Source organism: Mobula hypostoma, chromosome 22, assembly GCF_963921235.1.
Source record: "Mobula hypostoma chromosome 22, sMobHyp1.1, whole genome shotgun sequence".
Taxonomy (NCBI): domain Eukaryota; kingdom Metazoa; phylum Chordata; class Chondrichthyes; order Myliobatiformes; family Myliobatidae; genus Mobula; species Mobula hypostoma.
The window spans coordinates 55,884,153-55,897,790 of NC_086118.1; the positions used below are offsets into that span (position 1 = coordinate 55,884,153).

Consider the following 13,638-nt stretch of genomic DNA (forward strand, 5'->3'; position numbering starts at 1 on the left):
GCAATACTTATTTTTTATATGTCTTATTGTAACATTTTTATGCATTACACTGTACCGTTGCTGTAAGACAAGTTTCACAACACATGTCAGTGATAATAAGATTGATTCTGATTAAACTTTAGCAGCCCCAACCATAAGCCTGCAATGGTTGCGGTGGGTAACTTATATAAAATTCACTCACCCAGGCTGCTACAATGACACCCACTATAATCTCTACTACCAAGGGCAGCCAATGCCAGCAGTTTAAGGTGGTGGATCGCTACCACCTTCTTAAAGGTAGTTAGGATTAGGCAGTAAGTGTTGACATTGCAAACTCCATTCATTTTGTAAGTGAATGAGAAAAGGGCCCAGTCTAAAAATGGTTCAGATACTGGTATCAAGTACTCAGCAGACCCGATCCATCATCTTTAAACCAGATGTAACTCAAAGGCATCTCCTTCCAGTCATCAGTTCATTTCTTTCTCTTCATCATCATTATCATTATGTGCCATGTCGTATGATATGGGTGATCATGGTCTTTCTATGACTATGATTGTTCTTGGCAAATTTTTCTACAGAAGTGGTTAGCCATTACCTTTTTCTGGGCCGTGTCTTTACAAGACGGGTGACCCCAGCCATTATCAATACTCTCAGAGATTGTCTGCCTGGCGTCAGTGGTCTCATAATCAGGACTTGTGATATGTACCAGCTGCTCGTACGACCATCCACCACCTGCTCCCATGGCTTCACATGACCCTGATCGGGAGACTAAGCACGTGCTACATCTTGCCCAAGGGTGACTTGCAGGCTAGCGGAGGGAAGGAGCATCTTATACCTCTTTTAGTAGAGACCTATCTTCACCCTACCCCCCTTTCTTAATTTCACCTGTTTTCCTTGCTATCACTCATGAAGTGACACAAGAGCAACTCTACGAAAGATTTGCAAGTGATAAATGTATCTAACATTTATTGTACACACAGCTGAAACACTTTGATCAGGAAATTGACATCCACTTTAAAACATCCACTCTTTATTCACCCTGAAAATGAAAGTTTTGATTGCAGGGCCTCCCTGGGGGTTGGGAAATGAGGGATGATGGGTGACTGGCCATCAAATCATGGGAGTGACCTGGGATTGGATAAAATACAGGTGGTGTTAGCTGGCTAGATACAACATCCCAAATACGGCACAGGGGTTAGAGTATTGATAGTAGTTGGCTAGTGATCATTACTTTGCTGTGGAGTAAGGGGAGATTGAAGGGAAAGAAATTGGAGCCCCAGGCAGGTAGCACTTGGGTACCAGGCCAATCAGGATGGGTCTAGAGCAGGGGTTCCCAACCTGGGGTCCATGAACCCCTCTGTTAATGGTGGGGATCCATGCCATAAAAATGATTGAGAACCCCTGGTCTAGAGTAAATCAGACAGAGCATGATGGGTGGGAGTCAGGGTTTGGGTTAATTGAGGGAGATAGTATCAGACTGATTGGGGTCGGGGTTTAGGTTAATTGAGGGAGTCGGTATCAGACTGATGGGGAGTCAGGGTTTGGGTTAATTGAGGAAGATGATATCAGACTGATGGGGAGTCAGGGTTTGGGTTAATTGAGGGAGTCGGTGTCAGACTGATGGGGAGTCAGGGTTTGGGTTAATTGAGGGAGTCGATGTCAGACTGATGGGGAGTCAGGGTTTGGGTTCATTGAGGGAGTCGGTATCAGACTGATGGGGAGTCAGGGTTTGGGTTAATTGAGGGAGTCGGTATCAGACTGATGGGGAGTCAGGGTTTGGGTTAATTGAGGGAGTCGGTATCAGACTGATGGGGAGTCAGGGTTTGGGTTAATTGAGGGAGTCGGTATCAGACTGATGGGGAGTCAGGGTTTGGGTTAATTGAGGGAGTCGGTGTCAGACTGATGGGGAGTCAGGGTTTGGGTTAATTGAGGGAGTCGATGTCAGACTGATGGGGAGTCAGGGTTTGGGTTAATTGAGGGAGATGGTATCAGACTGATGGGGAGTCAGGGTTTGGGTTCATTGAGGGAGTCGGTATCAGACTGATGGGGAGTCAGGGTTTGGGTTAATTGAGGGAGTCGGTATCAGACTGATGGGGAGTCAGGGTTTGGGTTAATTGAGGGAGTCAGTATCAGACTGATGGGGAGTCAGGGTTTGGGTTAATTGAGGGAGTCGGTATCAGATTGATGGGGAGTCAGGGTTTGGGTTAATTGAGGGAGTCGGTATCAGACTGATGGGGAGTTTCCGTAATGGCTTTAGGGGTAGAGGGATAATGCTGGATAACTAAGCAACACACACGAAATGCTGGAGGAACTCAGCAGGCCAGGCAGCATTTATGGAAAAGAGTAAACAGTCAATGTTTCGGGCTGAAACCCTTCATCGGGGCTTCCATGAATGTGTGTGTATTGCTTGGATTTCCAGCATCTGCAGATCTGGTGGATAACTGTTGGGACGAAACGTTTGATAGAAAAATCACACCAGATGGAAGAGGGGGTTTTACAATTGGGAAATGGGAAAATGCAATTTAGATTCCAGGGATGCAGAATTAAACCGGAAATCGTCACAATCAATTCTACACACAAATGTAACCAATTTTAATGCACTTTGAGTCTAAATTTCTAAGCCAATATGTGGTAATTGGAGAAAATAAAAAGAACCTATTTACGTAACAATGAAAGAAATAACATCAGATAATTTTCTGAAATCTGATTGCTTTATTTACTCATCCTGTAGAAATCCAGAAGCATTTCATTGAAAAACTAATTGCTAATTACCCACAACTTCAATATCTTACATCCCAGTTGATTTTGAAGGTTTTAAAATTGTGTTGTTTTCTCACAGCTTGTAAGATTTTCCTTGAACACTGGGTAGTGGCTTTCTGACTTGTTATTCTAGAGGAATAAAAAGTATATAAGAACGTCCAGTTTGATCAGTTCAAAACAGCATTTCATTTAACTTCATAATGAAATATTCTGATATTAAATTAATACTACTTTCTTAACAAAATTTATACATTACATACTTTTTTTACAAAATAACCAAGTATCTCTCTGTGAAGAGAACGGGGCTGAAAGTCCACAAAGACTTGTGTAGTGGGCTTTAGAAGCGACTTTCTTTAACATTATTTTCCAGAACAAGTGGAAGAACCTCCAATCAGTTGACCAGGAATCAAAAGGCCAAAGTTATACTCTGACGAAAATATTTTGTAGGATTTAACCTCATGTGCTCCCTTCACTTTTGAAGAAGTAATAGAGGGCTGATGCTAACAGTGAAGAATCTGAAACTAATTCTGGAATGTTCACTCTGTTCGAAAAAATTTTCTTAGGGGAGGTGCCTTGAAAAGTCAGTGGTTTCACCATGGGAAGTCTCTCAATCAATGAGAGAGAAAGGAGTGTACAGTGTTTGTACTTGTATGAACCCAAAGTTTAAAAAGATACTTTTGAAAGATTTTTGAGCATTTTTTTGGAAAGATGAAGCTCTTTAAATATTTAGTAGGGTTTTAATGATATTCTTAGCAAGACTGATATTACGTGGAACATGGATTAAGAAATAGGTTGAGAAGTCAGAGGCAGAGTGGAGATAAAGGATAAAGAGTATGTTTGCTGATAAATGGGTGGCAACAAGTGATGTCCCCGGGGTTGTTTTTGGAGTCTCAACATTTTGCATATTGTTAGTGGCATGGAAAGGTTCAATGTTCAGGATTGTTTTAGACAACAAGGTAGAAAAGTTAAACACACCAGGTTGTGCTGATGGGAACAGAAATTTTCACCACAGTGTAAACAAACTAATGAGCCAGAAAACACTAGTAATGTCACAATGTGCACTGGTAATATTTGAACCCAATTCGGAAAGACAGACTCCGACGAGGAGACAGTGACCATAGTTTATTCATAATAATTCCAAAAGTACATTGGTGGCTCAACCGAGCGACACCACAAGACATTCTGAAAACTCGGACCCTGTGATTAGCGCTAATTGAGAGTCTGTTTCAATACTACAAATAACACGGAATCCCTGAGCCTATCAAAATAAACTTAGCAAGCTTAAACAGAAAGCACCAGGAGACCACATCACAAAGAGCAAGTCGCTCGAGAAAAATGCAAGGAACACGAAATGATTAATAACTGTTGTAAAACAACAGTTAACCAATTCAGGTGCTCTAAAGATCTTGGCGCCCAATGGTGTCCAGTGCCCCACACAGGCCCAAAGAGCTCATTACAGGTAAATAGAGCTCAAGAAGGACATGTGTAGAGTCACCTCAGTGGTCAAGTATTTTCTCAATTTTGATAAACTGTGAATGAGTGCAGGTACTGAGACAGGAACAAAAAAAGCAATCAAAAGACAAACAGATTGGTGTTAGCTTCTATCTCAGAGGAAATCATAATACAGAAATTCTGCATTAGTTATTTAGAATCCTGGTCAAATCTCCTCCAAAACAGTTTGTTCAACTTAGATTACTGCACATTGGATCACATGGATTGACCCTAAGAAAAGATGCAAAAGATTCAGTGTGACACCATGACCGTACCCATCTGTGAAGAAGATGGGTCTGGAAATCCACCCTGACATCAGTGTGACAAATGGGGTGGCACGGTAGTGGAGTGGTTAGCACAATGCATTATAGTACCAGCAACCTGGATTCAGTTCCCAGCGATGTCTGCAAGGAGTTTGTATATTCTCCCTGTGACCACGTAGGTTTCTTCCGGGTGCTCCAGTTTCCACCCACAGTTCAAAAACCTACTGGTTGGTAGGTTAATTGGCCATTGTAAATTGTCCTGTGTTTAGGCTAGGATTAAATTGGGGTTTGCCGGCAGTGCAGTTCAAAGAGCCAAAAGGTCCTGTTTCACACTGTATTTCAATAAATAAAAATAAATTAATTAAATGATTTACTTTTGCAGACAATTTGCATTAAAGGCTAGAAATTCTATGAATACGAACATAGAGAACGGAGGGCTAACTGTGATTGGTTCAAAATTTCTGGAAAATTAAAAAGAGATAAAAAAAATGCATGCACTATCTTCAAACTAGAATTCCTTATCAAGAAAAGTCAAGAAGCACTTATTTCAATCAAAAAATATCTACAGCCTTAATATACACAGCCATCTGTATGTATTTGCTACGTAATGGAAGTACACAATGCAGGTGGCTTGAAAGTCAAAGAAGTCTACATGTACCACTTCTGTCATGAGACCCTCAGGCCTGTGCAGCAAACCATAAAGCGTTATGCTCCGAGGTTTCTAGAGCACCTGTATTTGTTCATTGTCATCTTTAACGAGTCATTAAGCCTTGATGTTAAGTTTATTTCGACTGGTGAGGGATTTCTGCATTGTATGATTATTTAACTGGACTCCTGACGAGCACTTATTACTGGGTCCTAGCTTTGAGAATGTTACTTCTCACAGTGTTACCCCGCCAAGCCTCTGAAGTATTGTTGGAACTCCTGTGAATAAACCCTAGTTGCTTTCTCCATATCGGAGTTGTCTTTCCTCTGCATTTGGGTTCCGTCATTGCCAAAGTGTACCATGACAATGTCAGTGCAGGGTACTTTGAATGCCTGTTCTCCAATTAAAGTGGCATTACTGATGTTGCCAGAATAACAAAAACACTATTATACCAGACTCCATAATTATATTTATGAAAGGTACACAATTATCTCACAGTTTTTGGTTTTTGAAGATGTTGTTTAATCCTGAAGACGGATTTATGAAAGGTGTGAACGACAGGAGCAATCAGTGCAGGATCCACCACTTCATTTCCACCTGTTACAAAGACATCAGAATTAATAGTCCAATAACACAAGGGGTCCAGTGTATTGTTTCATGAAAATGAAATATTCAAATCCTGTGCCAAGAATTAATTGCTACAAATTAAACATACTCTGTAATACAAACAGGATCTAGCTAGATTGAACTGAACTGAGCTGAAACTGAACATTTCTGAGACAAGATATCTGCAGATGTTGGAAATCCAAAGCAACACACAAAATACTGGAGGAACTCAGCAGCATCTGTGGAAAAGAGTAAACAATCAACATTTCAGGCCGAGACCCTTCATCAGGACTGGAAAAAGAGATAAGAAGTTAGAGCAAGTAGGAGGGGGAAGAAGTACAAGGTGGTAGATGATGGGTGAAACCAGAAGAGAGGGAGGGGTGCAGTAAAGAGCTGGGAAGCTGATAGGTGAAAGAGGTAAAGGGCTGGAGAAGGGGGAATTTGATAGGAAAGGGTAGAAGAGGGAATAAAGGGAAAGAGGAAAAGCACCAAAGGGAGGTGATGGGCAGGTAAGGAGATGAGCTGAGAGAGGAAAATGGTAATGGAAATGGTGAAGTGGGGGGGGGTGCTATTACCAGAAGTTTGAGAAATTAATGTTCATTCCATCGGGTTGGAGGATACCCAGACAGAATATATGGTGTTGCTCCTCCAACCTGAGTATGGCCTCATCGTGGCAGTAGAGGAGGCCACGGACTGACATGTCGGAATGGGATTGGGAAATAGAATTGAAGTGTGTGGCAACCGGGAGATCCTGATTTTTCTGGCGGACAGAGCATAAGTGCTCGGTAAAGTGGTCTCCCAATCTCTCATTGGGTCTCACCGATACAGCGGATACAGTAGATGACCCCAACACTCACAGGTGAAGTGTTGCCTTGAGGGATAACTTTAGTCGGGTAGGGAATGATATTGCTAAAGAATGTGGAGTGTTTGATTAAAGGATAAGTCCTTTAGTAGTTTATCCGGTTGTAGCTCCATAGAAGATTGTATGGCCTGACATAGACTGGCATTTGTTAGAGGTAAAAAGGAAAGGAAAATATAACACTGATTTGGTAAGTGCATTTACCTGTCATGTGATGGAAAAGTATAGTGATTATACTCCGATTTATACAGATGGTGCTAAGGAACCTGAAACAGGAGTGACAGAGTTTGGGGTGGCTATACCAGCAAAAGAAATTAGAATCAGCGGAACATTAGGGGTGTATACAGTGGAGCTGCTGGCAGTGTTGGTTGCGTTGCGATGGGTGGAGAAAGCTAGACAAGTCAAAGCATTGATATGCTCAGATTCATCCTCAGTTCTAGCAAGTTTAAGGTCTTTTCACTCAAACAGTCAGCAAGATGTACTTCATGAAGTCCTTCAGTCAGTGGCAAAAATTGCAAATCAGGGAGGTCAGGTAAAATTTCTATGGGTTCCAGCACATGTAGGGGTGGAGGGGAATGAGAGGGTGGATGAGTTGGCAAAGAGGGCATTAAAGAAAGAAAATATAGAAATGCACATTAGTAGCAGTAAAGCAGAGGTTACATGTGTAATCTGGGAAAAAAATCAACCAAATGTGGCAAGAAAGATGGGACAGGGAGGGGAAGGGGAGACATTTATACCAAATTCAAAAAAGTGTTGCAGGTACTAGGGTAGGTAGTGGATACAGAAGAGGGGAAACTGTGGACTAGGTTAAGGCTGGGGCACTGTGCATTAAACAAAACATTGAAAATGATAGGGAAACACCAGACAGGATTGTGTGAGGAATGTCAGGAAGAGGAGTCAGTAGAACAAGTAGTTCTGAGTTGCAGGAAGTATGGGATACAGAGAGAGATGATGAGAATTAATCTAAGGGAATTGGAGGTACAGGAATTCACATTAAAAGGGTTGCTGGGCATGGGTGAAAGAACACAGGTCAGGGTACTTCTAGCTTTCTTAAGGGATACAGGGGTTTTTTATAGGATAAGATGGATAAGCTGGAATAGGGTACTAGGATGGCCAAAGATGGGAGGATAAAGTGTAGGTTAGGGTATGTGTGTGTGTGTGATTGGGTGAAGGGATTTAGAATGTAAGTCTATTGCACACTCCTGAGCAGGTGGTGGTGGTAATGCACCATTAAGCTGGGTGCCAACCACCATAAAACAAGATGGAGGAGGAGAAGAAGAAGAAGAAGTGTTGCCTCATGTGGAAGGACTGTTTGGGGCCCTGAGTGGTAGTGAGGGAGGGAGGAAGAATACCTGAACATTTCTGATCTGTTTTGATGACTTTGTGGTTTGATGTTTTATATTCAGTGTTTCTCACTCAATTTTTTTGCCACATGAGTGATTTGTTCTTTTTTTTGCACGTTCGGGAGGGGTGTTAATATTTTTCTTTGAATGGGTTCCATGGTTTTGTTTCTTGGCTGTTGTGAGAAGATGAATCGTAGGGTTGTATACAGCATACATACTTTGATAATAAATGTACTTTGAATCTATTGATACTGGTCCCAGCTAACTGTTGATGAGAGAATGCCAGGTGAAATGGAAATTGAAGATTGTGTGATGAGGGTGGGGGTGGGGATATGAAGGAGAATAAGTAGCAATGTTGTTGGGGCTTGCAGTGGTGATCATCTTCATCATTACTTGAGGTGTCGTATGATGTGGGCAATCATGGTCAGTCCATGACTATGATTGTTCTTGGCAAATTTTTCTACAGAAGTGGTTTGCCATTGTATTCTTCTGGGCAGTGTCTTTACAAGACAGGTGACCCCAGCCATTATCAATACTCTTCAGAGATTGGCTGTCTAGTGTTAGTGGCTGCATAACCAGGACTTGTGATATGCACCAGTTGCTCATATGACCATCCACCACCTGCTCCCATGGTTTCATGTGACCCTGATCAGGGGAGAGGGGCTAAGCAGGTGTTACACCTTGCCTAAGGGTGATCAGCAGGCTAACGCCTTACATCTCCTTTGGTAGAGATATATCTCCACCGTACCACCTGGTAAGGAAGCCGTAAATCACCAAGGGTGAGTGATATTTGATTTTGTGATGGGGGTTCAGTAAAGTCAAATATTTCAAGGTCTAATTGGAAACTCTCTATAATTACCCTTAGAGGTCTCTGGATTACATTTATGGGTGATTTGCATCCATACTGGCAGTTTAAGAGAAAACCAAGTATGGGTGGTAACTGCACTATCACCCTTTTAGCAGGGCACTCCTATTTTATTTGGTTTGATAGCATATGTTTCTTAGAGCATCTCTGGTTGGAAGGTATTTTGAGCTCGGAAGTTAATTCAGTCTGCTCGCTTGCACCATGAAGGTTGTAGCTTTAAGCATCACTCCAAAGACACAAGCATTAAAATCTGCTCTACAACTGTAAACGTTAGACTGCCAGAGATGCCAATTCTTGGATGAAAGATCAAATGAATGCTTGCACTGCCCCTCAGGTGGGCATGAAAGATTTCATAGCACTTGACTGAAAAGCAGGAAAAAAGCTTGAAAACAAATTGCTCAATCAGCATCACAAACAAAAGAATATTATCTAGCCATACATGCTGCAATTTGTGCAACATTGAATTTTGTATTCCTGTAATACTACAGTAACTTCACTTCAAAAGTACATAATTGGCTTAAAAGCACTTAGCGATAAGTTATTGATAAATGCAATTTTTTAATATACCATCTGCTATACTGCAGTAAATATAGTGTTGTCCTGCCACCTGCTGGTGAAGTGTTGTATGGAAAGGATAAATTCACATAAACAGCTCAAAAGTAATTGAAGATTGTTTACAGTAGGAATTCCCAGATACTACTGTTCAGGTAAATTATATTTGGAAACCTGAGACCACTCACATATCTAACATAATAGATAAAATTTGAATACAACGTTCTTTCGTCATGTGCTATATCATATGACCATGATTGTTCTTGGCAAATTTTTCTACAGAAATGGTTTGCCATTGCCTTCTTCTGGGCAGTATCTTTACAAGATGGATGGCCCCAGCCAATATCAATACTCTTCAGAGATTCTCTGCCTAGCAACAGTGGTCGCATTACCAGGACTTGTGATATGAATCAGCTGCTCATATGACCTTCTGCCACCTGCTCCCATGGCTTCACATGACCCTGATCGGGGGATTAAGCAGGTGCCACACCCTGTCTAAGGGTGACCTGCGTGCTAGCTTAGGGAAGGACCGCTATATACCTCCTTTGGTAGAGATGTATCCCCATCCCGCCACCCAGTTGAATACAATACATTTGTGATTAACAAAAGAAAATCTGAAAACATCCATGGTATCAGGCAAGATTTGTGAAATGAAAAAAACATTATTTTTCCAGATGAAAGACACTTCATCAAAACTCAAAGAGGAAACAAGTAGGTTTTAAGTTGCAGAGAGGTTTGGGAAGGATAGATAGGGCCAAGGGTATATCTCTAATAATATGAGCTAACGGTTGTAGTAGAGATAAATTGCAAATGAGATCATCTGGTCAATGGGTTAATGGGGGAATGAGAGTGAGAATACAAACTAAGGGATTTAAAAGTTGCAAACTATAGGATATTCTGCACAAGTCAGGCTGTGTTAATGGAGAGATGGACTGGCCAGATTTGATGCAGAAAGTATAACATTTTCCATTATTTTGTTTACAGTTTATCTTTGTCCTGTCAATGCCTCCTCCAATCTTTCAGCTATTGAAAATCGGCTTGATAAAGAATCTGCAACTTGAAATATAAACTTTCACAGCTGCTGTCTTGACTTGCTGGACAATTTCAGTACTTTCTCTATTTTGGTTTATTTTTATTTATTGAGATACAGTGTGGAATAGACCCTTCCAGCCCTTCAAGCTGTGGCACCAAGCAACCCCCGATTTATCACAGGACAACTTACCCCACCAACCGGCATGTCTTTGGACTGTGGAAGGAGCAGGAGCACCCGAAGGAAACTCATGCAGTTACAGGGTAAACAGACAAATTCCTTACAGACAGGGGCGATAATTGAACCCTGGCTGCATTGTGCTAATCACTATGCTACCGTGACAAACTCATTCTTTGCATGCAGCTTCTTGGGTGTAGACTGGCACTCAATATCAACCCCAGGTAAATGCAGTTGGGTGGCAGCAAGTCTGGAAAGCTAGATCCAATAAAATTTGGCTATTTAGTATGACAGCTTTGCTACTGAAATCAACAATGGTGTCATCAGATAGTAAAAGAACTGAAAAGGTTTAACAAGAGATTCATTTGCAATAAATTGCATTGGATTTAATGAATACTATTGCCATTTTCTCAGGGCTCCTTTGGATTCTTCCCCAGTGGACTACTGTAAATATTTATCAATTTAGTACTGTGAAATTAAATCAATTTCTTTCAACCACTCTCTCTGGCAAAGCATTACACACTCCAACAATCCTGATCCATGTGTTAAAAAAGTACATTCTAAATCCTCTTTCTCTTAGAGGCAATCTGCAATTATTTACTATGCAACAGCTGGAAACATTAAGGATCCCTTCATGATCAAAATCCTTCTTATTACATATTTTGCATTGTCTGCCGCAACTATCCCATTGTTTCAAATTTATTTGCAGAATATTAGATAAACTTGCAACCATTTGACCAGGCTTTCATCTGGACTTCCCATTTCCATTTTTGTTTCATTGTGCTATCTCACTCCTTCTTCATTTCTTTTGCCCCTGAAAGCTCGTTTATAACTTCAGAACAGTCAAATCTAAAGACAACAATGGTCCATGGTCTCTTGTTGTGCCACGATGAGGCCATCCTCAGGGTGGAGGAGCAACACCTTATATTCTGTCTGGATAGCCTCCAACCTGATGGCATGAACGTCAATTTCTCCTTCCAGTAACAGAAAAATTTTCCGTCTCCCTTCCCTTTTCTTCTATTCCCCACTCTGGCCTTTTATCTCTTCTCACTTGCCTATCACCTCCCCCAGTGCCCCATCTCCTTCCCTTTCTCCTATGGTCCACTCTGATTCTTTCCTCTCCAGTCCTTTATCTTTCCCACTCACCTGGCTTCACCTATCACCTTCTAGCTATCCTCCCCCACCTTTTTAATCTGACATCTTCTGCTTTCCTTTCCAATCCTGAAGAAAGGTTTCTGCCCAAAACATCAACTGTTTGTTCTTTTCCATAAATACTGCCTAACCTGCTGAGTTCCTCCAGTATTTTGTGTGTGTTACTCTGGCTTTCCAGTATCTGCAGAATTTTTCGTGTTAAAAATAACAATATTCAGTTAGCTAATCTTCTGTCACCCGCCCCCAATAAACCTAAGGCCATGCTGAAGCCTTCTCTGTGTTCTCACTTGCACCAATGTCGTTCAGCCACCACCATCTTAATATAACTTCCAGTATATCATCATTTTAAAACTATCAACTTTGTTCCCAAATCTTTGCACGGCATTGTACCTCATCCTTGCTGTAATCTTATCAAACACAGCAGTCCTGATCCTAACGAAGGATGTTGGCTTGAAACATCAACAGTATATTCCCCTCCATTGATGCTGTCTGACCTATTAAGTTACTGACCTACTGACTATACAATTGTGTAGCTAGGCACAGCTCAAGCACCATCTACAAATTTGCTGATTACATAACTATTGTTGGCAGAATTTCAGATGGTGACGAGAAGGCGTACAGGAGCGAGACAGATCACCTGGTTGAGTGGCATCACAGCAACAACCTTGCACTTAATGTCCGTAAGACCAAAGAATTGATTGTGGACTTCAGAAAGGGTAAGACGAGGGAAAACACACGAGTCCCCATCGAGGGATCAGTAGTGGAAAGGGTGAGTTCACAAGGAGGTGCAGGAGTCTTAAGGCACACACTCAACGATTCAGGAACAGCTTCTTCCCCTCTGCCATCAGGGAGGAAGTGCAGGAGTCTTAAGGCACACAGTCAATGATTCAGGAACAGCTTCTTCCCCTCTGCCATCAGGGAGGAGGTGCAGGAGTCTGAAGGCACACACTCAATGACTCAGGAACAGCTTCTTCCCCTCTGTCATCTGATTTCTGAATGAACTATGAACCCATGAACACTACCTCACTACTTTTTTATTTCTATTTTTGCACTACTTACTATTTTAACTTTTTAAATATATATATTTACTGTTAATTTATAGCTTTTATTACTATGTATTGCAGTATAGTGCTGCCACATAACAGCAAAATTTCATGACATATGCCAGTGATATGAAACCTGATTCTGAGCTCCCCCAGCATTGTGTGTGTTACAGTGATTCTCCTGCCTTGTATTGTATACTGTATCATGATGATGTGCAGCTTGTATAAATGGCTGGGCCACAAGAGATGCTGCAGATGCACATCAGACCTGATGAAGTGACTTGGGTTGAAACGTCAACTCTTTATTCCCGTCTATGGATACTGCCTGCCCTGCTGAATTCCTCCAGCATTTTGTGTGTGTTGCTTATAAGTAGCTAGGTTGAGTCTTTAGTGATAGGAGATTGCTGATAGTACTTGCCATCCAAAAATGAATTTACCTTGATAATTGAACCTATCCTGTATCCAAGTTCTAGAAACAATGCTTTTGACATTGGTCCCTGCATTATTCCTTCCTGTCTCTGAACACTTAATTTCTTCTTTGCATCTCTTCCAAGACCATCCATGCTATGTCAGCCCGGTGCTTTCTCTGGCCATGTCAGCTATTATGCTCAAAGGCTGCACGTGAAAACATTGAGGTTGATGTCATGAATATCTAATAGTACTTCAGCTAGTGCCTGTTCGAAAGGAGATGGATTACGGCCGCAGTAAAACACTAAATTGCATTGTCCTGTACAAGTGTCAACAGTCGCTGACCTTGCCAAAGATCCGGTGCACAGCCTAGATTAATAGTAATGGTAGATACGTTTCGAGTGATGGGATAGGTGATACGTCTCTACCAAAGGAGGAGTAAGGAGCTTCTTCCCTCTGCTAGC

General features: G+C 41.6%; 1 protein-coding gene across 1 annotated transcript in view; it reads right to left on the bottom strand.

Moving 5' to 3' along the window:
* Window positions 1-1,966: 1,966 nt before the first annotated feature.
* The window catches only part of LOC134336425 (sodium-coupled monocarboxylate transporter 1-like), a 76,237-nt gene continuing 64,565 nt past the window's right edge, over window positions 1,967-13,638 (bottom strand). Inside the window, exons 16-17 of the mRNA XM_063030644.1 lie at window positions 5,636-5,736; window positions 1,967-2,868 (exon numbers count right to left, since the gene is read on the bottom strand). Coding sequence (XP_062886714.1) covers window positions 2,794-2,868; window positions 5,636-5,736 — 176 coding nt within the window. The 3' untranslated portion in view covers window positions 1,967-2,793. The remainder of the gene's footprint in view (window positions 2,869-5,635; window positions 5,737-13,638) is intronic.